At 48.6% G+C, this 25,699-nt stretch overlaps 1 protein-coding gene across 1 annotated transcript in view; it reads left to right on the top strand.

Moving 5' to 3' along the window:
• Positions 1 to 23,987, top strand: part of LOC144157790 (putative thiopurine S-methyltransferase) — a 35,949-nt gene extending 11,962 nt beyond the window's left edge. Inside the window, exons 3-8 of the mRNA XM_077688549.1 lie at positions 4,263 to 4,392; positions 5,634 to 5,686; positions 7,043 to 7,117; positions 12,219 to 12,304; positions 20,159 to 20,203; positions 23,837 to 23,987. Coding sequence (XP_077544675.1) covers positions 4,263 to 4,392; positions 5,634 to 5,686; positions 7,043 to 7,117; positions 12,219 to 12,304; positions 20,159 to 20,203; positions 23,837 to 23,943 — 496 coding nt within the window. The 3' untranslated portion in view covers positions 23,944 to 23,987. The remainder of the gene's footprint in view (positions 1 to 4,262; positions 4,393 to 5,633; positions 5,687 to 7,042; positions 7,118 to 12,218; positions 12,305 to 20,158; positions 20,204 to 23,836) is intronic.
• The last annotated feature ends 1,712 nt before the right edge of the window (positions 23,988 to 25,699 follow it).

The following is a 25,699-nucleotide window of genomic DNA, read 5'->3' as shown; positions in this document are numbered from 1 at the left end:
GTATTCCTCGGTGAAATTGGTGACCAAAACGTGGGATTTGCGTTGCTCAAACCGCACATTGCCTCTTGCGACAGACACACCGTGGTCGAGAAGCAACCTGTGGTCACTCTCCACGATAGCGTCGGCATCAGGAGCAGCACCTTCAGAGTAGACAGTGATCACCAAGCTTGCGTGGGGTGGCAGGGTGACATGATCATCGGCGATCATTACAGCTGCACGGTGTTCGGGGTTCAGTTCCGACGTCACAGAGTGATCGGAGGAAAACTTTATCGACTTGGTCTGCAGCTCAATTATTGCGCCGTTGTCCGTCAAAAAGTCCATTCCGAGAATTACGTCGCGGGAGCAGTTAGGCAAGATGACGAACGCGGCAGGGTACGTCGTGCCGTCTATGGTTACGCAGGATGTGCACGTTCCACTTGGCGTCACGAGGTGTCCTCCCGCTGTGCGTATGTACGGACCGTCCCATCTTGCCATAACTTTCTTCAGCTTAGACGCAAATGGTCCGCTCATTACTGAGTAGTCGGCTCCCGTGTCTACGAGGGCGACTACGTCAAAGCCGTCGATGGACACCTTGACGTCGGATGCCGCCTTCCTCGAGTTCCGGGTTCGTCGGGGCGTCGCATCTCGGCTTGTGTGTGTTGACGGTCGGGCACTGTGCGTCGTCGTAGTCACCGTCTTCTTAGCGGACGTCTCGGTCATGTCGGGTACGCGTCACACCGTATAGCTGTCGTCGTGTTCGGGAGTCTCGTCAGGGTTAGGTCGGGTCGTCGGGATGAGGGCATGTCGTGAATCACTATTTTCGGCGCGTCCTTGCGTCGTTGGAGGGTTTCCGGTTTTTCGCCGTAGAGCAACTTCACCTCCAGAAGTTGCTGCTTTTAGTTTCCCCCGCGTGGGCTGGGGGACCTTCCGCGGGCGAAATCAGCGTTGCTACGGCGGTTTGGCGATTGGTATGGGTAGGGCGACGGCGAACGGTTGAAACGCTCTGGGCCACGGCTGGTTTCAATAGATACTCGTCGATCTCACGTGGTCGTTGGCCAGGGAGAGGGCGAGGTGCGTCGACGGAGAAACCACGCAGTCCGAGTCTCTTGTATGGGCGGCGACGGTAGATATGGTCGGCCTTTCCGCAGTGGTAGCACAGAGGATGACTATCGGGAGTTCGCAATACGTCCGTCTTCCTCGGCGTCTGGTTTCGGGCTACCGGGGGTCAGGCGGTTGCCATTGTGCGGCGGTACGGTGGGGCCTGCCTCTTGACGGCGTGTTGGAGCAGGGCGGGGCCGACAAACAGCCGCGGAGTATGTCATAGCTTGTGGCTCTCGGTGTACTTCGGATGGCGTAGAAGTTCATACCCCTTGTAGCACTTCTTCTCTAATCACGTCGGTAAGGGTTGCGACTTGGGGCTGTGGCGGCGTGGGGAGACGTTTCCGCAGCTCCTCTCTCACTACTGCGCGGATGGTCTCGCGTAGGCTTTCAGCCGGAAACCGCATGTTGTCGATGTAGTTCGCATTAGCCGCGCCAACTAAGTCCCACTCGTACTGCTTAGCACGCATTTCGAGGGCCTTCTCAATTGTAGTGGCTTCCGTCACGAATTCGGCGACAGTTTTGGCGGGTTTCGGACAAGTCCAGCAAACAGTTCCTCCTTTACACCGCGCATTAAGAAGCGTAGCTTCTTTTCTTCTGTCATATCGGGGTCCGCGTGGCGAAATAGTTGCTTCATCTCCTCAACGAAGATCACAACCTCGTCGTTGGGATGTTGCGTGCGCGTTTCCAACAAGAGGGCGGCTCGTTCTTTTCGCACGACGGTAGCGAATGTTTTAAAGAATTCGCTCTTAAAGAGAGCCCAGTTGGTTAGGGAGCTTCCATGGTTCTCAAACCACGTTGGGGCCGTATCTTCTAGAGAGAAGAAATAATGGCGGAAGGTTTCTTCATCATCCCACCTGTTAAAGATGCGGACGCGCTCCACTTTCTCCAACCAGTCCTCGGGATCTTCTCCGGGGGATCTGCAGAACGATGGTGGTTCCCGGGGCTGCTGCCGGACGATTGGCGACGCTCGTTCTTGCACCATGGTGTTGGTTGCAGCGTTCCTTCTCTTGGGCCCTTCTGGCAGAAGACCGAGCTCGGGTGGCAATCTTTGCAGTCGGAGGCTGGCTCTAGTTGGACTGGGCTGGCGGCTTGCAGAGGTCGTCATCAAGGGTGAGCACCCCGCACCTTACCAGATGTCACGAAGCCAAGGACGACGCAGTTGTCTTGAAGGAGAAACAAGTTTATTGGAGCGAACTTGTGCTCCCCTAACAACTCAAAAGAATACAGATGCGGCGAAGCAGTGGTCAACAAAGTGACCTGCGTCGGCGAGCGTCGCAGAATCGAATGCCGTGGCGTCTTCTGTGCAGGCTTTTATCTTTCGGCGCGAGAGTTTCTGGAACCGTCGATTCACATCCAGAACATTGTAGATCACAGAAGATTATTCTGGGATAGCGGCGTTAGGGCGAAACACTCTGCTTAACTTAATGAAATAGGCCGTGCGGCATAAAAATAAAGAATGGAACACGCGCTTCGTATGGCACACAGATAACAGATCCAGGTGCGGCCGGGCATTAAAAACAAACGATAAATAAACAAACCCGTATATGGTTCGCGGCAATATTCACGGACTGGAAGGCGGCGTCGCAAACCTTGCGGCGTGTCAGCTGCTTCAGCCTTCACGAGCATGTGCCGTGACATGACTTACCTGCACCAGCTCGCCTACGTCGCCAGTCACCCAGCGACCCTACAATGGATGCCTGCACAGTGCGGAATTCTCGGCAACAAGAAAGCGGATGAGGCAGCTCGCAGAGGCCGATAGGTGCAAAATGTGAGAAAGACTTTTTTCACAAGTCAAGAGGCCGCAGTGCTAGCGAAGGAGCTTGCCTTCGAGGAACGAAACTGCCTCTGGTCTTTTCCTAAAACTCGGCACCCTTTCCGCGCACCATATAGACACTGGACTAAGAATGAGGCTACCAGAGCGGATTCCACGTAAGCTTGAAACTCTTTTCCACCGGTTGCGTCTCAACGCACCACTCACGAACTCTTATCGCCATCGCTTTGGTCTAACTTCCAATCCCTATCGTGATAATTGTGGATTGCGGAAACAGTAGAGCACGTCCTTCTAGAGTGTTCGGCATACATCCAGGAAATAAATCACCTCGCACAAAAGATTGAGTGCCTCAACTACAGTTCTATATCTTTTAAAGGTCTGCTTGGACCCTTGCCGTCTCCATCATAACAGAGAAAAGTGTTGGTTTCCTTATGTGACTATTTCCGCGAAATCGGCGTCACAGAGACCGTGCGGACTTTTACGTCACCACGCAAAGCTTCACGTACCCTTTTTCTTTTAATCTTTCCTTTTTTCCCTCTCTTCTGCCCTACCTTTTTTAGGGCCTTTACTTCCTTCTCCCCATCCCCGCAGAGTAGCATGTAGGCAGCAACATGCCGTCAAACCTCTCTGCTTTCATCTAATAAAGAGCTGTCTCTCTCTTTCTCTCTCTCTCTCTCTGCTGATGGTTTCCGCTCAATAGGCCTAATGTTTTCTTTTTAGTCAACAAGCTTGACAAGTGGAAATTGTGTGACTGGAGTCAGTGATTTAAAATGTTTCTTTTTTTTATAAAAACGTATCGGTTCAGAACATTTGGAACTCTCAGGAGGGTGGACGAATCGAGGGACAGACAGACAAACAAAATTTTCTGGTTTAAGCAGCCGAAGAAAGGCTATCGTTTTTGAAAATCTGTACGCCCTGTTTAAAGTATATTAATGCCCTTATATGGCCCCATCAACGCAGTTTACTTCTCCGTCGATATTTAACCTCGGATGCATCACGCGAGCAATCGACGCACTATGAACCCTAGAATTTTTCCAATCATTCTGGACCACTCTCTGGTAAAAGTGTGATGCGGTAGCCGTCAGGGTTGTCTACGAGCACTTCACACAGCTATCAGTTCGATATACGGGTGACGAAGATCGACATCGATGCGGTAGGCTCCTGCGAATTTACGTGGGAATTTTAAAACCACTCTCTATTCGACGTTTGGATGTTAACGACAAATCGACCGTAGCTGCATAAACAAGCATGATGGTATCTTCATTAAAAATTTGAAGTTTAACTGTTTTGATGCTGCATAGCTTTTGTTTCTCGGAGGCGTAGAAACCAAAGAGTGATAGCGTTACACCAAACAATATAGTTCTAAGAGCCAAGATGATTCATTGCTGCTTTGAATGTTTTGAACGAGCAGGTTTATGGACCTTGGCCACAACGTGGTCGGCGTAGAGTTCGTCGAGGAGTGCATCCGGGAATACTTTTCGGAGAACGACCTAGAGATTGAAGAGGCCACGTGTCCGGTCATCAACTGCAAGATTTTACAGGTAGCCGCTGCGTAGATATAGGTATTGCGTCCGCGGTCGGTAAATCAGGGAATTTACTCTTTGGCTCGTAATGTTAGCAAAATAAACTTTGCAAAAGGGAGTGACTTTCCAACAAGAAACCCCTAATGTCACTGAATAACCTTTCCGTTTTTTCTCTCAGAATTTTCATGCCATACTTCAGATGCCTGTTTGACTGCGTCCGTGCTTTTCTTTCATGCATTTGTGTATCAAGAACTCTAGGCTAATAAATACCTGCATCATTGAAGCGCACGTGAACACACTAAAGATTTGAAAATTCTGGCTCATGTGTATTAGCCTACAACCAGTGGTCCTGGCTTTGGGGGTACATTTTCTTACATTAATTACCAGAGCGCGGGCTTTTAAGTCAGTGATGAACACCAGCGCTGCCTAATAGGCAACTGTGTTCGACGACAGCATTCGAGTCTTCTGTCCGGAGAGAATCAGTTGTAGTAAAAAATAGGCCTTAGAAGCAATCAAAGCTACACTTTGATAAAGTTAGTTAAATGTTGGATAGCGTAAAAAGTATGTCCTAGATTACAAAGTAAGTGCATCCTACAAGAACCTGCATATATTTCTTAGACTTGGTGCGCCGCGTTCATTTCCTTGATGAATTGCGCGTCACTCCTTATTCTGACCTCGCGGCAAAGTGATCTTTGTAGAAGTGTAGCTTGCTGGGACACTTGGTGCATTCTGGCGTTGTGGAAAAACACTAGCCAGTGTGTTGTCGTTTCTTTGACTTCTCTCTTGCTTTTCTTTTTGCTTTTTTAATACGCCGTCTTTGCGTGCACCGTCCTTCGTGCAGCTCTTTTCCGCGCCCTTCTCAAAGAGCAAAAACGTCCAGCTATAATTCTACCAACCTTGCCTTTCCCTCCTGTATTTTCCTCGCCACTGTGAAAGACACAATGCTGGCGTGCTAGTAATGTTCCGCCAATCTTTCGGATGGCAATGATGTCTTGGTGAACCCCATAAGGTTTATACGTCGATTTCTCGTGTGGATGCGAATGATTTCCTCGCGCTGGCGCGACTGGGGCGTAATGCCGATAATTACGTTTGCTAGAACCACGACGCTGTATCTAACGCTGACGTTACTCACGGTAAAGCAGCTGTAACTATATCCCAGTGTTCTTGTAACTGGCGTTGGAAGTCTCCGTACATGCCTCGGATATCGTAGAAAACCTGGGCAATTGTTTCTGAGTGATTTTTGTACTCCTTTTTCTCAGACTCCTGACCAGCGACTACGAGTATTTGTCTGCAATTTCTTTGATTTCCGAAGGTAAGGCAACCCTGATACCCGGTCTCGATACTCCGCCCATAGTGACGGCTCAGCCAACAATGGCGTGACATTTCGTCCGATCCAGAGCACTATACCCAGTTTACAAGTTACTGCGGAAAAAAAGTACACGCAATTCTCAAGGCTGCTACTCTGACAGAATGTGCGAGGGTAGGATACCAAGCAATCACTACTCACTTCAGTCTTTGAGGTACGATGACGCTGCTTCTTTTGATCAGCATACCTCCGTCGCACCATTACCAGAGTTTGGAAGAGTTCGCACCTATTCGCACAGAAAATGGTCTGTCTTATTGTTGTGTTGCAAGATGATTTTAATAAAGACAGGTGTAAAGGAGACAATTTCTTTTACTGGGATCTATCTACACATCAGATTCAGTATATGAGACCATTTCTGCTCGGTGAGTACGCCGTAGTCCTTGACGGGCAAGGTAAGCGACAAATCGAACGAACGCGGGTACAGATTTCCTTTCATGAACACGAAAAGCTTCCCGGAGCAATATACCAAGGAGGGATTCGCGATTACGGTCAGGCATAGTGATATGTAGAAAGGCCATCTCCCGCACCTATTCAGGAACGTTTTATTAAGCGCGTCCAAGTAGTAGGGTTACTTTCAATGCGTACTTGTGGTTCGACTTGGCGGAAAGAGGCAAAACACTTTATTAAACAATACTGTAAGTGTTATCTGTTATCCCTTAGTCCAGGAGTCCATGTTCTGTCATGGCTAGCGTTGAGCTAGTCACAACCACGTGTTTGTCCTCAGTTCGACAGGTGAACAGGAGTATCTCCCACTGCTCGCCAGGTTAGGGGTAGTGATCATAGGAGAGTTAAATGTAAAGTAAGGCTAGATCTTGAAGAAGGAAAGAAAGGAAATTAAAAAAGTTAGAAACGCAGCATCAAGTCAGTCAAAGACAGGTCGCAGGAGTTTAAAATAACCCTTTAGAAAAAATTCGTGCTTTTAGAAGGGAGCAACGAAGACATTGTCGACACCATAAATGAAAACCTAACAACAATCACTGAGTCAGCAGCGACTATTTGGCAAGCAGCATGTGGGAAAAAAGCTGGACAACTAACTCAAAATACAAGAAGCTCATCCCAAAGCATCAGAGCATGACATTTTTAGTATGGTGGATAAAATCAGATTAGCGGAGGTATCAAAAATTATTAAGCAGTAAAAAATAGGCAATTAAGCGAAATAACCAATAAAATATTAGCAGGAAAACGGCAGCTTTGCATGTGACAATTAGGGCACCTTCCTATGAAGGCGTAATTTATGTTTAAGACGTCAGTTACTACATAAATAAAGCAATAGATCGTAAATGGATTCTTTTTCGCACTTAGGGAATGCGCCGGCCTCTTCGACATCGTGTGGGACAGATCTGGATTTACGGCTGTACCAGAGCGTGACAGGACAAAGTAAGTCACCCTCGTCATTCTTAAGCATACCAACGTATGATCCCCTCGTTCGCGTTAAAAGAGTTTACTGTGGGTAATAATTGGCGCAAAGTTATATGATGAACTATAACGTCGCGCTATATATATTATGTACGTATATGAAAAACAAATTGTCATAATCGGATGCTACGGCTGTAGCTCTTGTGTTATCAAAAGTGTCTCAAAACTAATTATATGACAACTGGCCGACCAGACTACGTTTTCATCCCGCCGGTTTTAACTATACTTGTCAAATATTATTTATGTTCGCAGGGAAGTTGTGGACGTTAAGCAATTGTCGGCTGCTCACAGTACATGAGCATTCATGGGAGGAACCTGGTTACGGAAAACAATTCCAACTGCTTTAATCGCCACATCCCCAAACATAAATAAATGACGATTGTAACTGCCCAGCTGTTTAAGCTTTTAGTTCTGCTTTCGAGCGTTACCAGGAACAAAAAATACTAAGAAAACATACCGAGCACGCGTTAGCGTGCGCCTCGCGAGAAGCGCCTGTTGTCAACCAGGCTTGCGCGTTCTCTCGTGCTTGCTTACGTGAGAAGCTCGCAAAAATACTTAGAAAAAAATGCAGTGGCTTGTACTCGTGGTTCAAGGCAGGTGAAACAGCAGAGCGGGGGGTTGACCTACCATCTCCCCCCTCTGAGAGCGGATCGAAGGAGAGAGGGAGCAGCCGGACACCACCAGTGCAAAGCCGCTTAAGACGGTACTGTAAAGCAAAGACCGCCAAAGTATATAGTGTTTTATTCCGCAGCAATTGTGGGCATCCCTTTCGTCATCGTATTCCGACGGCACAGCCACATAGGGAAAATATTCTTGTAGCGCTTACTCGCCTTGGTGGACCTCCACTTCTTCGTCAGGTGGTGCGGTGGCCGTATCCACGTGCGAATTCGGAAGGGATGGCTTGACGGATTCGTCGTCATCGTGTTCCGCACGGCGGACCCTTGGCGCGCCGATCGCTACGCGATGGGCACGACGACGGCGTGAGCTCGTCATATGGCGTAAGCCCACGCGGAAACCTGGAAGACGCCGGGCGTTCGCCGCTTGGCACGGGCTCACGTGCGCTAGGTTTTTCCTTTTCCTAAAGGTACTGAGTGACGGTCGTGCCGGGTTCCTCGCGCCGGCAGAGCATTATCAGAAATGCAGAGCATTTCTGTAACTCACGATGTCACCCGCGTTGACGTCCGTCGTAGTCCGCGCCGTCGTTGTCCGCACCCCTCCCCATGCACTATATAAAAAAATACTATCCGGCGCCTGGTTTCGATCCTTCGACCCTGCGGGCGGAACGCAATGTACATGGTGCTCTACCCACTGCGCCACAAAGCCGACACAGAATGGGAGGCTACTAACGCGCCTTATATCCTTGACTCATTCAAACTACGTCAAGAAGCTGCTGATACAACGCATTCCCTACCACCAACTCCCCAAACACTAAACGTTAACGCAATACACCCACCCCCTATGCGACGCATTTACTCGAGTCCCCATCGCGGGGAGATGGGACCGCCAAAAAGAACGCGTTGTGCACTGCGCAGTAAGGTGCCGGCACGTGCGAGAACCGCTCGCGCTGTTCGTTCCAGGCAGGGGGCGCGCCAGCACTGCGAAGGCGGGAAATTTGAACTGCTTTGGACAAACCTCCGTTCAATTCATCAAGAGAGAAATGCGACAGGGAGGCGAAGAGCATGATGGGTAGTAGCAGGAAGCGGATGACGGTGCCACAGGCCGTTATGGCGAATCACTGCTTTGCATTTACGACAGCTTTCACGGTGAGTGGAACAGGTTTAATTTTTTTCTAATGGCACAGCGTGAGGGTCGTGCCGGGTTCGTCGCGCCGGCGACGCCAGGCGGTCGCCGTAAGGCACGCACGGATGTGCCCTCATGGGTTTTCTGTCCACGCCGGACGGATTTGTGTCGATGTAAAAAGCACCGCTGTTTAAAATACCGCGCTAACGTTGGTGCGCGCCTTGGAAGGAGCGCCCGGCTTCGGCCAGCTCGACCTTCGAGAAAACTGTGCCCAGAGTTCCTGTGATCTCTCGCATGCTCTGTTCCTCGCCACCCCAAGTGCGTTCGCGCCATAATTGGGGAGTACAGGCACCGAGTTCGCGCTGCAGACGCTGAGTTCGCAAGGCCGGTTTTTGCGTCTTCTAGAGCTGGCTAACGTGGTATACTTTAAGAGAGATGTGAAGGCTTGTTACAAAACTATCCGGGCCTGCCAATCCTAGAGAACTTTAAGGGGCAAGTTCCGAAATCCGTGTGAGGTGGGCAGGGGGGTCTTCGACTAAGGGAGAGAGAGAGAGAGAGAGCCTGCCAATCCTAGAGAACTTTAAGGCGCAAGTTCCGAAATCCGTGTGTTGACAGAGGGGTCTTCGATTAGGTGAGAGAGAGAGAGAGAACGAGAGAGAGAGAGAGAGAGTGGGGGTGACAGAAATAACTTTATTAACAGAAGGTTCCCCTAATCCGGGGCTCCAGTAACGGAGCTGAGGGCCACCTCTGCCCTATCCGCCACCTGTCGCTGTCCTTGAGCGCTTGAGTCCGCGAGCCCCTCGTCCCACTTGGCGAAGGTAGCGTGAGGTATGGATGGTAGGGAGGGATTCTGCGTACAAATACAAAGCGTGGGATAATGTTCGGGTAGTAGCCCAAGAAAGACTATCACCTTTATTATGGTATACTAGGGGTTGCATGCACATGTGCCCCTTGTGCTGACACTCGAGCAGGAGCGAAATCCAGTTTATAATACCCTAGGTGTGGTAGTGCCCCATTTGCAGGTGGCCAGGTTTTTTGTTGTATTTTTTTCGCTAGCACAACTGGACCAAGCTCAAACTTAAACAGCTCCACTGATAACAGCAGGTACAGAAACCTCAGCGTGGCAATGTGCTGTCGTTTCTTGTGTGGCTCTAACTCGAGCTGTTCGAACATATCCGTAACATGTGATCTGACTCTGTCGACAGGAAGAATTATTCACGCAGTGAGCCGTTGGAGCCGCTGTATTTTCGCGACGTGTTTTTTGTAGTGTAGACTCCATAAAAGTCATCCCTACTCGAGGACTGATCAGATAGATTAATGTGCGGTATGCCTCTAACTTTTTTATGTGACTACCTCAGCTATCTGCGCAGGAGGCTCTTCTAGGGCGACCATATCCTTACGCTGTGTTTAATTTGCTTGTCGGAATTAGTTTACAGGGAAGTTGTAAACCCTACATAATTCTGCGTCCGGTAAAATGAAGGGGAGGATTGGCATACTAGGTGGATGCACCTCGAAAACGGTGTGCGAGAAACACCGCATTGGGTTCCTCTGAAACCACACCAATACGAAGTCCGAGCCACGTGGACGCGTAATAATGACGTGGTTTGGATTTAAGCGTGCGTAGAATATACGTACTTCGGCACACGGCGAAAGCATTGGTGTGCGCCTGTTGTGCCGAAGTCTGCGCAGACCAGATATGCACGCACCGCAATTGTAATAAGGGTTCTTCCCAAGGCTGAACCTCCATAGAGGCGTTGATTCCATCTACTCCTCTCCATCTGCGGTTTTTAGCGAGAGCTACAATGGCCCTAGCAGTCATTCAGGCATCACGGAACCAGGGGGTAGATGAGCATTATGTAAGAGTACTAGACGATATCTACAATGGGTGCAGAGCTATCATCATCCTCTATAAGGAGAGCAGTAAAATACCTATAAGGAAGGGTGTCAGACAAGGAGACACAACCTTTCCAATGTTATTCACAGCATGTTTACAAGAAGTATTCAGAACGTTGGATTGGGAACAGGTGGGAGTAAGGGTTAATGGAGAATACCTCCGTAACCTCAGATTTGCTGATGACGTTGCCTTGCTAAGTAACTCGCGGGACGTATTGCAAAGCATGCTTTCCGCACTGGACGAACAGAGTAGAACCGTGGGCCTGAAAATTAATATGCAGAAAACTAAAGTAATGATCAATAACCTCTGGACAGCACAGCGGTTTGAGATAGGTGGCGAGGCAGTGGAAGTGGTAAGCGAATATATCTACTTAGGCCAAATTGTGACCCCAGATCCCAACCATGAGGCAGAGATAATTAGAAGGATAATAATGGGGTGGGGTCTATATGGCAGACATTCTCAGATAAAGAATAGCAGCCTACCATTGCCGCTGAAGAAGAAAGTGTATGACAGCTGCATCCTACCGGTAATTACCTACGGGGCAGAAACCTGGAGGCTCACTAAGAGGGTTCAACTTAAATTGAGAACGACTCAGCGTGAAATGGAGCGGAAAATGATAGGGGTAACATTAAGGGACAAGAAGAGAGCGGAGTGGGTCAGGGAACAAACACGTGTTAAGAGCATATTAGCAGAGATTAAGAAAAATAAATGGACGTTGGAAGGGCATGTAATGCGAAGGCAAGATAACCGCTGGTCATTAAGCGTAACAGAGTGGATCCCTAGAGAAGGCAAGCGTTGCAGGGGGCGGCAGAAAGTTAGATGGGCAGATGAGATCAAGAAGTTTGCGGAGATTAATTGGTCACAGTTGGCACAGGACCGAGGTAATTGGAGAATAGGGGAGAGGCCTTTGCCCTGCAGTGGGCGTAGATAGGCTGATGATGATGATGATGATGATGACAATGGCCGTATTCTCACCGTTTTGTTGTGGCCGGTGGCCGCACCGCGAGCTGAACCGTTGCTTAGCAACCGTCGATGCTGGCAGTGCCGCTCACCGCGCCATCTGGCATGACGTCAGAGGAGGAGTCACTGAAACTGGGTTGCAACAACAGAGGAGGAGCCGACGTTGCATCGCATATTAGAAAAGGTGGCTCGGTTATATTCGCCGTGAGACATGGAAAGCTTATCGGTACGATGCTAAACGATAAAGATGTAACCCTACAGAGAACCAAGCTAAGCAATAACATTAACCGTACCTCTCGCTACGCAAACACAGGCACAACTCAGTTAAGCAACAGCTTTTTTTTCTCGCAACTTAGGCAGCGTTATCGTGCCTCGGTAGGGTTCTTCGCTTCGAGTGCCCTGTTCATCCTTTATGGGACCAGTCCTCATTTGCATCCTGGTCTTGCTCGTGGTTACCTTCTTCGTTAGGTATGCGTCCGTGCTCAAGCCCCTCTTGGCTCCCGGCTTCTCGTACGGGATGTGGACACCTATCTACGACGCTCCCTGGTTTACGGGTAAGTGCACCAGCGTGTCGTCTGTTCAAAATAAAATGCTTACTTTACATCAGGGGTGCCAGTCAAAAAAGAAGGAAGGAGTAACGTTGGTTACTTCAAAAGTAAAAGCATTTTCTGTAACTTTGGGTCATTTCACAACACCCATCAGAAATCCGGTCAATGTCGTGGCCGTAAAAGTACAGGTAACTACACGGTAGTCCTCAGTAACCATAACATCAAAGGCAGTGAGAGAGACATACAAAGCTTTAATAAACCCGGAAAAGGTTAGCCCCACAAACGGCGGGGATTGCTACTTCAGATGGGGGTGAACCTAGAGCGGCGAAAAAAGAAAAGAATAGTGGAAGAAGTACGCAGCAAGAATGAATAATTGGGAGAAAAAAAACATTAGTTCGCAGCGTAGAAAAAATTTACTAGGAGAAAAAAATCTGAGGATCCATATGTTAAAGAACCTCGATTAATCCTGAGTCAGACAAAAAAGCTGAGAGAGCCTTAGTCCCTCGCGCCGCGTCAGCGTGATTTTGCCATGGACGAAGAAAGTGATGCAGCTCTGAAGTGTTTCCGCGTACCAGTCGCACAAGCGTTTTTTTTCGCTGTTTCGCATTCAGTTGTATGCTGTGGGCAGTAACACAAGACTTGCCGTATGTCTTCTCCCACAGAGAACAAAAACCACAATGGCGAATCCGCCTAGCCTTTTTTAAAAAGAAAACCACCATTGAAGGCCACGTTCAGGCGTAGTCGGTAAAGGACACCCTCTGTTTGCTTTTGTAGGCCTCGCGGAAACTGGAAATTGCACTGAGGGTGAATCGCGTGCAGAGGCAAGGGTATCCTAAAAGTTCCTGCCTAGCCGGCAACTGCAGTTTCTATCCCAGTGCATTCACGGCCACACTTTCATCTTGTCTGGAATACAGGATTCTACTAGACACAAGCAGATTGAGCGCCCCTTTCGCTTCTGCGTCAGAGACGCGTTCCCCTGGATGCAGGATTGACTTCGCAGCCATTGAAGCGAGATGCAGTGCCTCTCTCGTATTCCAAGTGTGTGCTATGCTGTAGATCACGCACAAGTTGGCTGCAGTGGTGGGATGGCTTTATCAGCGCTCGCAGGGCACTCCGCGACTCGGTAAAGATCACCCGTTGCCGAGCGGGACTATTGGTGATGTCAAAGAGTGCCTCCCTGACAGCAGTTACCTCAGTGAAGGTGGACGACATTTTGTGACAGAGTTTCTCTTTAACAGTTAGTCCCACCGACAGAATACACACTCCAATAGCTGACGAGTCATACTACATGGGCGCTCTGTATGTTCGTGGACTTGTCCAAGATAACGGGAGCTGATATGCTCTAGCGCGAGCTTTCGCAAAGCTGGCTCAGGCAGAGATGATTTCTTGCCTATACCTGGTATGGTGAGGCATTTATCCCATGGTGCAACTTTCCATGCCGGAAAGGCAGGCTTGCTTGGGCGTTCGAAGTTGGCCGGTAGGAGGCTCCGTACATGAGGGGAAGACACCTGTGCGAGAGGATGGTCAGCACACCGGGTTACGTGACGGAAGGTCGTGCGGCGGAACTCTTGAGCTTGGAGTGTCTTGGCTGACATGCACCTTGCTTCACAGAGAGTTTCTTTCGTGGATGTGCACCTTGGAAGGCCCAAGAAGATCCGCAGAACTTGAGCTTGTGTACAATCTAGCACATTAAAGTTTGTCTTAGACAAACCAATCAGCGTTGGGAGGCTGTACCGCAGAAAGCCAAGAAGTACTGTGTTATAGAGCCGCAACAACGAAGACACTGAGAAGCCATAGGTTTTTCCTGGCTGCATCCGGAAAATACGCATAAATGAGTGCAGGCGTTCTCTGAGGTGACGGATATGAGGGGCCCAAGATAGTGATTGATCTAATGTTACTCCAAGAAATTTATTGTTGTGAACGTACGGTATTTCTGTGTTATTTATGACCAGACGATAGCGGGATACATCCTGCCTCGTAAAGGCAACTGCGGCATACTTTTCTGGGGAAATGAGCAATCCGCAGATACTAAGGTGCTTTTGAGTTGCAAGATGAGCTTTCTGCAGTTTCGATCATACACTTCTCCGGTTTTGGCCAGAAGCCCACACACATATCATCAGCGTAGAGATATATGTTGACACCTTGGGGTAGTACTTTTGTGATGCGTATGCGACAGATGCTAAACAGGACAGGACTTAGAACTCCGCTTAGAGGGACGCGCTGTGTAATCTCATGCCACCCTGTGTTGTCTTCCTTCATTGGTGGTCATATAGAAATACCGATTCTGTAAGTAGTCAGAGAGCCAAGTGTGCATCCGACCTCGTAGCCCTGCAAATGTCATTTCCCTTCGAATAGCTTCATGAGCGACGGTGTCAACTACGAAGACAGCTACTGTGATATTTTTTGCAACCTTTTCTCGATGGGTATCTATCACCAAAAAAATGACGTTATCGATGCTACTTCTTCCTTCTCTGAACCCTGCTACCTCTCGGGGATACACTTCTTGGTCCTCAAGATCCCAGACGAGTCAATATCGCACCATTTTCTCCATTATCTTCCCTATGCTGCTCAATACAGCACTATGGAGGTAAGAGTTGATGTCAGTCGGCGGATTCCTGGTTTGAGGACCGCTACTAGGCGACCAACTTTGCGGCTTACTTCCACGCGGCCAGTCTGCCGTGACTACTTGTAGAAGGTAAGCAGTTTCCAGAGGTTGGTGTTACCGCCGAGGTGTCGCAAAGCTGAAAATATAACGTTATCGGCGCTTGGCGAAGAAGGCCGGTTAACGGACGATAACGCTGTGTTTAGCTCGTGCATAGAGAATTCATCCATGAGCGTAGGTAGCATTCGTAGTGGAGAGCCAATCAGTCAGGACCTCTGAAACCACTGCAGAGCTCCGGGGAGCTGCAACCCTGGCGCAACCTTCGTCAGCTACTTCCAGTTCACTGACTCCACGCTGGAGAGCTATTGAAAGAAACGGATGTGCTTGACTCGGTGTTACTCTCAGGCTGCGGAAAACTTGCCAAATGCGAGCCAGGAAGGTGGTCACCTAGTTAAGGACTACAGCGATTGATCCTGGCTTACTATGCCGTGGCGACAGCTCGTAACAGCTGCACCATGTTTCATCCCTTCCAAAAAGACATTACCCGCCATTTAAAACTTACCGCGGTTGTTACCGCTCTCCTTATATATTAATATGTTATTTTCTCAAGCATGCGCGCTCCTTTCTCTTGTTTGAGCCTCTGTAGGTTATTTTACGGATTCTAACTTAAGGGAAAAGCTCCGCTTTATATATAAAATATCCAACTTAGATTTTGTTACTATCAAGCCGAGTCCGAGCCAGGGACGATCCTCGAAAGCCTCCGCGTAAAAACTTCGGTCATGGTTTGGGGAAGGTGCGTTGCGATTTCAGCGAAAGTTTGGGGGGCTGAGAGTCACGTTTGAATTCACTGCCAAACTTAGCTGACCAGGGCAACAAGGTTTTTTGTGTGACAACGCATCGCCAAATGCCACACACGCCGCCGCCGCTCCCTGGCACATGTAGCTGGTAAAGTACAGAATTCTACCCCTCGTAGAATTGCAGACCTTGCAGCTGCTAAAGTTAAGGAATTATACACCTCACCTACACTCAGCTTCCGGCTGTCACCTTGCGTACTTCATGTTGAACTGCTTTAAAACGCGAACCTCGCACTCTTTCATTTCGAATTTAGTGACTAAAACCGCTGGCAGCACTTTCTTAATAGTACGCAAACCCTATCTGCGCTTTGACACCTGCTGCCTCACTTCCTCACAAGCTTAAACCTACACTTTCCCTCATCCAATCCGGCCCCATTATATATTTACCCTGACCGCCACTGGACAGAATGCCACTTTTGCAATCAACCAGCCACCCTGCCTCACATCATGCTAGGGTGCGCACAAAACCCGAATCTCCCCTTCCTTCCTCCCTCTGAGCTGTAGCAGAAGCTGACAACCAGAGGCCCAGTTTGTTTTGGCTTCCGAAGTGAAGACCGCTCGATTGTCTCACGAGCCCTGGAATGAGAAAAGTACAGGCCACCGTGGCCCTCCAGGGCACTCTCTCACAGAGAACAGCTCAATAAACATTTCCACCACCACCACGACCTCCTCACAAGGGTTGGTAGAGAGTAATCCGCACCGGCTCAGCCAGAGTTACAGCTACATCGCGGGTAAAACGTGTGGTTATAAAGCAAGGATGGCTAAAGGAGGAATGGTCATCCGCAGTGCCCTGGACTTAAAACGCAAACGCCGAAGTACAGGCTGCGAACTGTCTCGTGGAAACCATAGAAGACACGAGGCGAGTCTAGAAAACGTTCCGTTCTGAAAGAAAGCCCTCGACATGATCGTCCCGTGAAAAAGCTGCTGGGCATTTCGAGAAGCATTGCAACCAACCACCAACACCACGTACGGGGACTTGTGATCAGCACCAGAAGGCAACGGGAGAGCAGAAGCTTCTGTGATTGTTTGACCAAGATGAGTGTGCTCGTAAAACTGTGGCGGCCTACACGATTGTATGCCACCATGCCACACCATTATGCAAAAAACTTAGTGCCCTTCCACTTTGTGAAATCGTATAACCTGCAACTGCACGCCCTCCACTGAGGGCACGAAAAAAACAGTTTGTTGGTAATTCATCACTGAGAATCCTACCTAGCCAATTACCTGAATGAAATTAGGAAATACCCGAGCTTTATCCTAGCGGACAGTCGTCCGCTAGGATAAAGCTATCCCTCCCGCGCTAGGATAAAGCTATCCCTACCGCGTCGCAGGCACCTTGCTGTTTGGAACAAGCCCACCCAATTCACTGTACCACTGTACCGGACCGGTCACATGTCATCAGTAAGAGCACCAATCCTATAGCTGCGTGTGCCCGCCTTCCTCCCACTACCTCCACTTCCAACCCGCGCGCGTAAACCGGCAACGGGTCATAAGCGGCTGCTTAGAAGTGAAAGACACTGCCGAACACGTCGTTCTGAAAGCCAGTTAAGCCGAAGAAGTGATAAGGCCCACGTCGGCATTCCAAGCGGGCCAGTTGCTGTTTGTCCAGAGGGATAAACTCAAGTTCCAGCTACTCGACCAACTCGAACTTGAGGTGGTAATGGCGGCGGCAGCGGCTTTTTCTCGTTTTCGCGTCGGTTCGCATTTCTGTTCAGGCTGGCGTTTCTTCGGTTTCCGCTCTTCTTCCTCCAAGCGAACGACGTGTGTCTGTCCCAAAGCTAGTTAACACCTCAAAGGCCTCGCCCTTTACTCTAACGGACAGACACGCGGGTGTCCCTTTCGCTGCACAGTCTTAGGCATCTTATTCTCTGTGCAATACACCAACCCACACCCAAACTGCTCGATTGCGGAGGACAGCCTTCAGGGCGCATTGAGCCATGAGACTCCCAGGTTTAAATCTCCCACCAGCACACGAGTAGCGGCATTGAGCCATGCAGTGCGTGCATGCCCCCTCCCTCTACCCGCAAATCTGTGCACGCCTAAACCGGCAACCGTGGAAGGGCGCATAATCAGGCGTGAAATACAGCTGCTAAGGCAGAGAGAAGGACTTTATATACGGCCAGACTAAGATCATTATCATTCTTCCGGCAGAATAACTATGTCCAGCTGGTCAACGAGGGCAGCTGACGCGACAATGTCGCTCGGAACGGCTTCCAAGCAAAAGAAGAACTGTGCTCACGCCGGCGTTCCAACGGGTCAAGTTGCTTTCAACCGGGAGAAACCCGCAGCTACTGGGCGAAGTGTAATTAGAGGCGGCAACGGCCGCGGTGGTGGCGGAGGCTTTCGGGCATTTTCACACCTATTCGCGCTGTTGTTGATTCTTCGCAATCATCTGGTAAAGGCGCTGCGGCCGATGTCAGCCGACTGCGCAAATTATGACAGAGGCATCGGTGACGGCGAGGGGGATGACCGTTGTGATAACCATTGTGAAAGAGGGGTTGGGGGTGGCGAGGAGGAGCTTCGGAGCGGCTCTGAGTAAATTGGCTTAGCCGGAATGAAATCTGTGGGGTTGATACATATACTACTTCACCGTAATAAAAAAATTAAAGCCGTTCCACTTAACGTGAAAGCTGTCGTAAATGCAGAGCAGTGATTCGCCATAACGGCCTGTGGCACCGTTATCCGTTTACTGCTACTACCCATCACGCTCTTCGCATCCCTGTCTCACTTCTCTTTTGATGAATTGAACGGAGGTTTGTCCACAGCAGTTCAAATTTCCCGCCTTCGCAGTGCTCGCGCGCCCCCTGCCTGGAACGAACAGCGCGAGCGGTTCTCGCACGTGCCGGCACTTTACTGCGCAGTCCACAACGCGTTGTTTTTGGCCCATCTCCCCGCGAGGGGGACTCGAGTAAATGCGTCGCATTTAGTTTAGTTTAGTGTTTGCGGAGTTGCTGGTAGTGAATGCGTTGTATCAGCAGCTTCTTGACGTAGTTTGAATGATTCAAGAATATAAGGCGCGTTCGTAGCCTCCCATTCTGTGCCGGCTTTGTGGCGCAGTGGGTAGAGCACCATGTACATTGCGTTCCGCCCGCAGGGTCGAGGGATCGAAACCAGGCGCCGGATAGTATTTTTTTATATAGTGTAGGGGGAGGGGTGCGGACGACGGTGCGGACTACGACGGACATCAACGCGGGTGACATTGTGAGTTACTGAAATGCTCTGCATTTAAAACAAGCGTCTGCAACGGCGCGTCCCGTATGCAGACCCGATTTTTATGCCGAGCGGAAGAACGCATAGCGCTTCAGTTACAAGAAATCGAAGCCGGAACAACACCTCGTGTGGCCCATGGGATACCGTCAGAGGTGTTCTGTAAAACGGGTACACCACACACGCGAGCGGAACCTGCCCGCCGAAACGTCTGAAGGGCAATAACTGTGGCCGGTTGCGACATTTCAATCGTGCAGGTCGCACACCAATCAAAGCAACCAGAAAATGTCCGCCAGAAAATGTCCCCCAGATCGATGAAACAATCACCCGACGAGTATGATTCTGTCCTAGAGCACTTCTTCGGCATCATACCGAATTATCAGAAACAAGAGATACTCCGCGCTGGGCAAGTCATAACAGCTAAAAACTTACTGTCGTGCAGAGTTTATCAAGAGCAGACTGTTCTTTTAAGTCAGTGACTATTTCGATGTTTCACAAGCGCGAACAAAGGAGTGCGCAAATCCAGAACTGGCTCTTTCACCGTCGCCTACCTCTTCCAGTGGCTCCTGGCATCCTGAGTGCCAACATATTGTGCTGCAAGAAGTTCCCGCCATCAATAATACAATACCCAAATGACTGGGCTTGACTGAGCGAGTGGCAGCGATCGACACGCCCAACAACCAGAAGCTTAAACAGAATTTATTTCGTAGAGTAGGCGGAATCAAGGGTCGCCCGCAAGACTTTTTAGTGTTGTTTGTTTTGTACTCCTAAGTCAGAGCTCTAGTTCGAAAATGGTCTTCTTGTGTAAATTCTCCCGGCTCTTGTATACGCAAAAATTGTTTTATGCGTTTTCTTTACACCAGATAACCGCAACGCTCAAGTATTGTTTCAAAAACAATGTATACATTACCATGCTGAAGGTTAGCCGCCTCAAAGAAAAGGAAGAGAACGTTCGGAGATATCCTGCGTTGGCTGCGTGCTTGACATGTCGTTTCTGCCTTGCCCCGTAACACCTTTGTTGGTGGCTTGCTTTGTTGCAAGAGAATATATATATACATACATATATACACACATATATATATATATATATATTATATATATATATAATATATATACATATATAATATATATAGAGATAGATAATATTGATATCACATGTATTTACATAGTGAATCGCACTTTATGCATTTTTTGCAGCTTCCCCACGAAGTACAGATGAGGCGACATTGCTGGAGCATTTCGGTGAGGATGTGTCTTGTTTTCCACTGTTGTCCTGCGTACTATAATGTTTTCCACTATTGTTTTTCACTGGTTCCCTGGGGAATAAAATCTCTTAGAAGGAGGCAGACTTTTGCTGCTAGCATTTTTCGAGTGCATTGTGCGTAATATATTTATTTTGGTAAACATTTCGGAGCCCTAATGAAGGAAGGGGTGGGAGCACTAATATTTATCGTACCTCGAGTACTCCCTGGTGTTCATATGTGTGTCCATTCTCAGAACAGTCGGACATGCACCTGCGCTCGAAATGAGAAACTATTACAGTTCTATAAAATAATCACCCGCCTCTTGAGGCAACTTCCGCATAAAACAACTCTGAGGCGTTGGGTAGCTTTGTGTAGAGCAGCTTCTTTTTCCGCACCAAAAGTTATAAAAAATAACGCACCTCAGCGAGAAGTGCTCAAAGCAAATGCGGAGCATCTATTTACTGCATCGAATGGTTACCCAAGGTGTAATTAATTTTGGTCTCTTTTGAATACAGCCGACCTACGGATGCAGTGAGGACATGATAGCATAGCTTATTGCCACAAGCATTCAGTGAAGTCAAGTCATGATCCAACCGAGCGAATATTGACGCCTGGGAAAGAAGATACAAGTTTAACGTGCAGACTCGGTCGGGGCATTTCACCTGATTTCCTTCAAAGCTGGGCCACAGTTATTGACCGCTTTGCCATGCGTCATGTCACCGGGAAATAATGAGTGCCGCTTACCACATCGACACAAACAGCACGTCTGCTGAGCTGATATCGCGGGTGGCGCCTGGGAAGCATTTATACGCTCACGCAAACAACGATCCGCGGTATGTTTACTGCAAGACCATCTCCTCGTATCCAGCCAAAACAGAATGGGAGGCAGAGTGTTCAGCACCCTTAGAGCTCCGCGCCGATTTGGCACTCGGACATCCCGGCGTCCGCATCTGGGCAGCGTTTTGTTGCCTCTGCTGCGTATTTAGAAATAATATATGCCACGCCTTCTATGACTGGTAGGAATGATCAAGTGGACAGCACTGATGGCAGAATGCCGAAGTTTTGCAACGCACACTCGCCGCCGAAACGGAGCAGCGTGTACGTTGATGTTGAGTGTTTCGAATTCTCTTGTTTGAGCTTCTGGCATGGTCCTCAGAATACGAGATGATGCCCTTCGAAGCTCTACATTTGAGTTGACTGGTGTTGCTCTTCTACTAGGGGCGGCCATACTATGCCCATTCAGCACAACTTACCGTGCCAGGAAATCTGTTCGAAACAGGGCGTAAAGATGGCGCTTCAAACACCTGCGTCTCTTCGGGGTGTACGGTCTGGTTTTGGCTGTCGGTTCTGTCTGGGTCGTAGGGTTTGGTTTGAAGCTAAAGGCTCTTTTAAACGATTCTTGTTGACTGGATGATTGCACGTTGGTATTACAACTCGTCTTGCAATGTCATTTCCATGGCGCGTTATCATGATGCGTTAAACAGCTTCTACTCTCTCCTCTCATAACATTTTCAAAAGGTCAATTTTGATGTCATTGGCGAGTTTATTTTATAGAATAAACCCTTAAACTGTGGTGTTTGTTACATTTATTTACCAGTCATTTCATTTTCCCTCGTTTTACAGTTATTTAGCAAATTGCCAAATTCGGTCGGTTTTTTCACTGATGAGGAGGTTATTTTTCTGCTTTTAACGAGGGGCTTAGGCGAGAACACCTCCGGGAAATGTTGCTTCTGCGTTGAAGTCTGTTCCTCAGGAATTTCTCAATACTTTTGTGATGATTAGAGCAAATTTCCTTCAGACTGAATTTGATTCACTGAATCACTAGTAATTGCAGAAATTTGCTTTTTTTGTGAAGGGCACAGCAAGTGGGCGGGGTGGGGAGAAGTGCCTTGCTGCTGAACTTTTTTTCGGGAATGAATTTGCTTAGGGTTGGTGGAAAATACCTCATGGCATGACACAAAGCACCACAGTGTCACGAAGCCAAAGTTTACGCAGTTGTGTTACAGGAAAAACCGGTTTATTGGCGCGAAATTCTGCCCCCTGACAAAAAGAATACACAGAAGGCGAAGTAGCAGCGAACAAAGTGACGTGCACAGGCGAGCGTCGGCAAATCAAATACCATGGCGGCTGCCAAGGAAGTATTTATATTTCGGCTCGGCTGTTTCTCGAAACGTCTAACGACTACGAGATGAAAAAAGATTATTCTGGGCTAGTGACGTCACGGCACAACACACTCACTAATAAAATAACATAGCCCGTGCGGCATTCAAAAGAAAGGAAAGAATACATGCACTTTAGCTAGAAATACTGATAACACAGCCGGGTGCCGCCAGATGGTAGAAACAAAGCAGAAGTATCGAAAGAATCTAGATTATAGAATCTAGACGAATCTAGAAGAATATAGAAAGAAATATATATATCGCTGCATCTTACCGGTAGTCACCCACCGGGCAGAAACTTGGAGGCTCACTAAGAGGGTTCAACTTAAATTGAGGATAACTCATCAGGCAATGGAGCGGAAGATGCTAGGTGTAACATTAAGGACAAGAAGAGAGCGGACTGGGTCAGGGAACAAACGCGTGTTAAGGAGATATTAGTAGAAATTAGGAATAAGAAATGGACGCGGACAGGGCCCGTAATGTGAAGGCAAGATAACCGTTGGTCATTAAGGGTAAGAGATTGGATCCCTAGAGAAGGCAAGCGTTGCAGGGTGCGGTAGAACGTTAGATGGGCAGATGACATCAATAATTTTGCGGCGATAAATTGGTCGCAGTTAGCACAGGAACGGGGTAATTGCAGATCAGTTGGAGAGGCCTTTGCCCTGCAGTGGGCGTAGATAGGCTACTGGTGATGATGATAGAAAGAAGGCACGTTTCGCGGAAATAGGTATCCAGCCGAATGGCCTTACCGTGTTGCTTTGCACGGTCCGCTACTTCCTGCCTCCTAGACGGACAGGTATCTTGTTGGCCGGAGCTTGACAGCCCCGGTTCCAGGCTTTTACCCTTCACCTCAAAGCGCATAACCACGCAAGGATGAAGCCTTGGTATCGGGGTTCGGGGTTAGCCTCCAAAGTGCTTAGTCCTGGCAAACAATTTCGCAATCATGTCTTCTAGATAAGCTTGAAACCTTTCAATTACGCAGCTTGTCTCTTCGGTCGTAACATTTTTTTCGTGTAGTGCTTTTTTTTCTACAAGCAGCCCATGGAACGCGCTTTGCAGATATCCTGTCGTGTTAACAGGTTTCTGTAAACACGCCATTGCAGGAAACCCTCAATGTTTACAAGTTGGAAAAAATACTCCCGTGACAGTCAAATCATGCTGTAATCTCTCGCTAGAAATGCCGAGTCATCTTTGTCTATCCAAAGTGGTCAAAAGGTCGTCCTACCTTACACTATACATAATATAAATAATGCCAAAGTTAACCATGAGGATGAAGGGACACGAGATTTTGGCGCACGTTAAAGAACCCCAGGTTGTCAAAATTATTCCGGAGCCCTCCATTACGGCGCGCCTCATCGCCGGCGCTGCGTTGGCGCGTTAAACCCGACAATCGATTGAGAATGATGCGACAATACTGTGGGGACACGTTCTAGTGGTTTGGTTAAATACATGCAACGCTGCTTCTGTTTCAGGGGACGTCGCGAAGGTCGTCCTGGTCGCCAGCCGAACAAAGACCGACCCGATGTACCTCAATGGCCGCGCTCCTGTCACGGCTTGCCTCTGGCACTTGACCGCGTAACAGACACCGTTCTCACGCGCTAAATAAACAGCTGGCAACAAATGCGTCGGTGTGACAATAGATAACCATGGACTGCGACAAGACAGTGTAATTGGCGACGCTTGGATGCCCATTTGACTGTCCAATTTTTTTTATTCAAAATAAATGATCAAAATCAAAAATCAAAATCAAAAATAAATGAGGAACACGAGATCTCGTGATTTAGCGTCTAACGACGCAAGGCCAAACACTGGCGCAGCAATGGTGAAATATTGTGATGCAAAATTGAAACACGATGTGCTATAAAACGCCGTAAACTTAACGTCAGCCGTAGACATTAGGCAATTGTAAAAAAATGGCTCCAATCGACGCTGTGAAGGTGGTTGGAAAGCAAAGCTGTAAACCACATCCACCACAATTGCCCATGCGACATCATTTGAATTCACACACGTGGCTTTACAAAGAGTAAAACCATACCTTCTGTTTGCCGTTACCTAGAATTCGCAGGGGCGCTGCCGCCAACGCAGACGCGACGGCCACGGCCGGGCTAGGGCGGTGGACGCCGCTTCTGTAGCTCCGAAGTGCGTCGGCATAAATAAAACGGCGAGGAGCGTCATTCGAAGCGTGGGACAGCGGAACCTAGCCAACCTGATGTGCTAGGTCGGGGCTACATCACCGCGCGACACAAGGGCGGACACCGAAACATTTTGGCATTGTGAGCTTAGTGATTCCCATTTATACCGATTTAAACTAGTCAGTATAGTAATTTTGGTAAGAACGAGAAAACTGAGGGTACTTTTATAGTCGCTATTTATCAGAACCAGTTGCTCCTTTCGCCTTTTGTAATGCCTGTTAAAACACAATTGAATTGGTATTCGCCAATTTAGAAAGCGGATTCCCATTCTTGGAAAGCAGTGCGCAAACGACAATGTTTGTTTAGCGTCCAGATGTCTGTATGTGGTCTCTACATTTTGTTTTCGTGCCCTGCAAACCAATCTTTAACGTATCTTTTCCGTACACCCCTCAATTCCGTCGTGTTTGGGTTACACAAGAGGTGCTGTCGAACAATATAATCAAGCCATGCGAAGGAAGTGCGCAATAGCCGCAAAGCCGCTACTAAACAGCCCCAGAACAACCGTCGCTAAAGCAGACGACAAATCCGGGTCGCGCCGATGCCACCGCCGGCGTGAGTGCGCGGGAAACGCTGGGTAAGTTCTTCGCGCCATCTAAACTGTGCTGATTGAGTGAAAACGTTTTCCTCAACAGCCACATTAGGAGTTTCTTGTCCCGCATGCCACGAAACAACCATTGGCTGGTAGAGGTAGAAAGCTTTGCTTTAAAACAATAAATGTAGGCATGTAAAGTTTATAAAAACCGCACGAAGAATTTATTGTTGTGCGTCAGGTCACGTCGTTTTCTTCTGCACAAGCAGTGGTCATGCCCGGGAAGGTATTTATACAGCGTTTCAAGATTGCTCACGGGACGTCGTCCACCGCAGCAGAACTAGTCGGTTTACGCGAAGTCATCTGCTTTAGTTCATGTGAAAAGCCGCACCAGTGGTGTAGCGCCAACCAGCGATGCCTGTATAAGCTACCCCATGAAGCAAAGGGCATGTGACCAGCTGCACAATGGTGTGACTATCCTTTTCAAAAAGTTGTGAAAAAGGACACACGGTGGTGCTTCAGTAAGCACCAAGTCATTGTGGCTTCGGAGGAAACGAGTTTGCGGATGCAGAAATACAGCAGGCACACTACAATGGAACTCTCTTGGCTATATC

Source organism: Haemaphysalis longicornis, unplaced genomic scaffold, assembly GCF_048455015.1.
Source record: "Haemaphysalis longicornis isolate Haplotype H1 unplaced genomic scaffold, Haemaphysalis longicornis Haplotype H1 scaffold_10, whole genome shotgun sequence".
Lineage (NCBI taxonomy): Eukaryota > Metazoa > Arthropoda > Arachnida > Ixodida > Ixodidae > Haemaphysalis > Haemaphysalis longicornis.
Note: the sequence above shows the minus strand (reverse complement) of the source record. Positions and strands in the feature narration are given on the sequence as shown.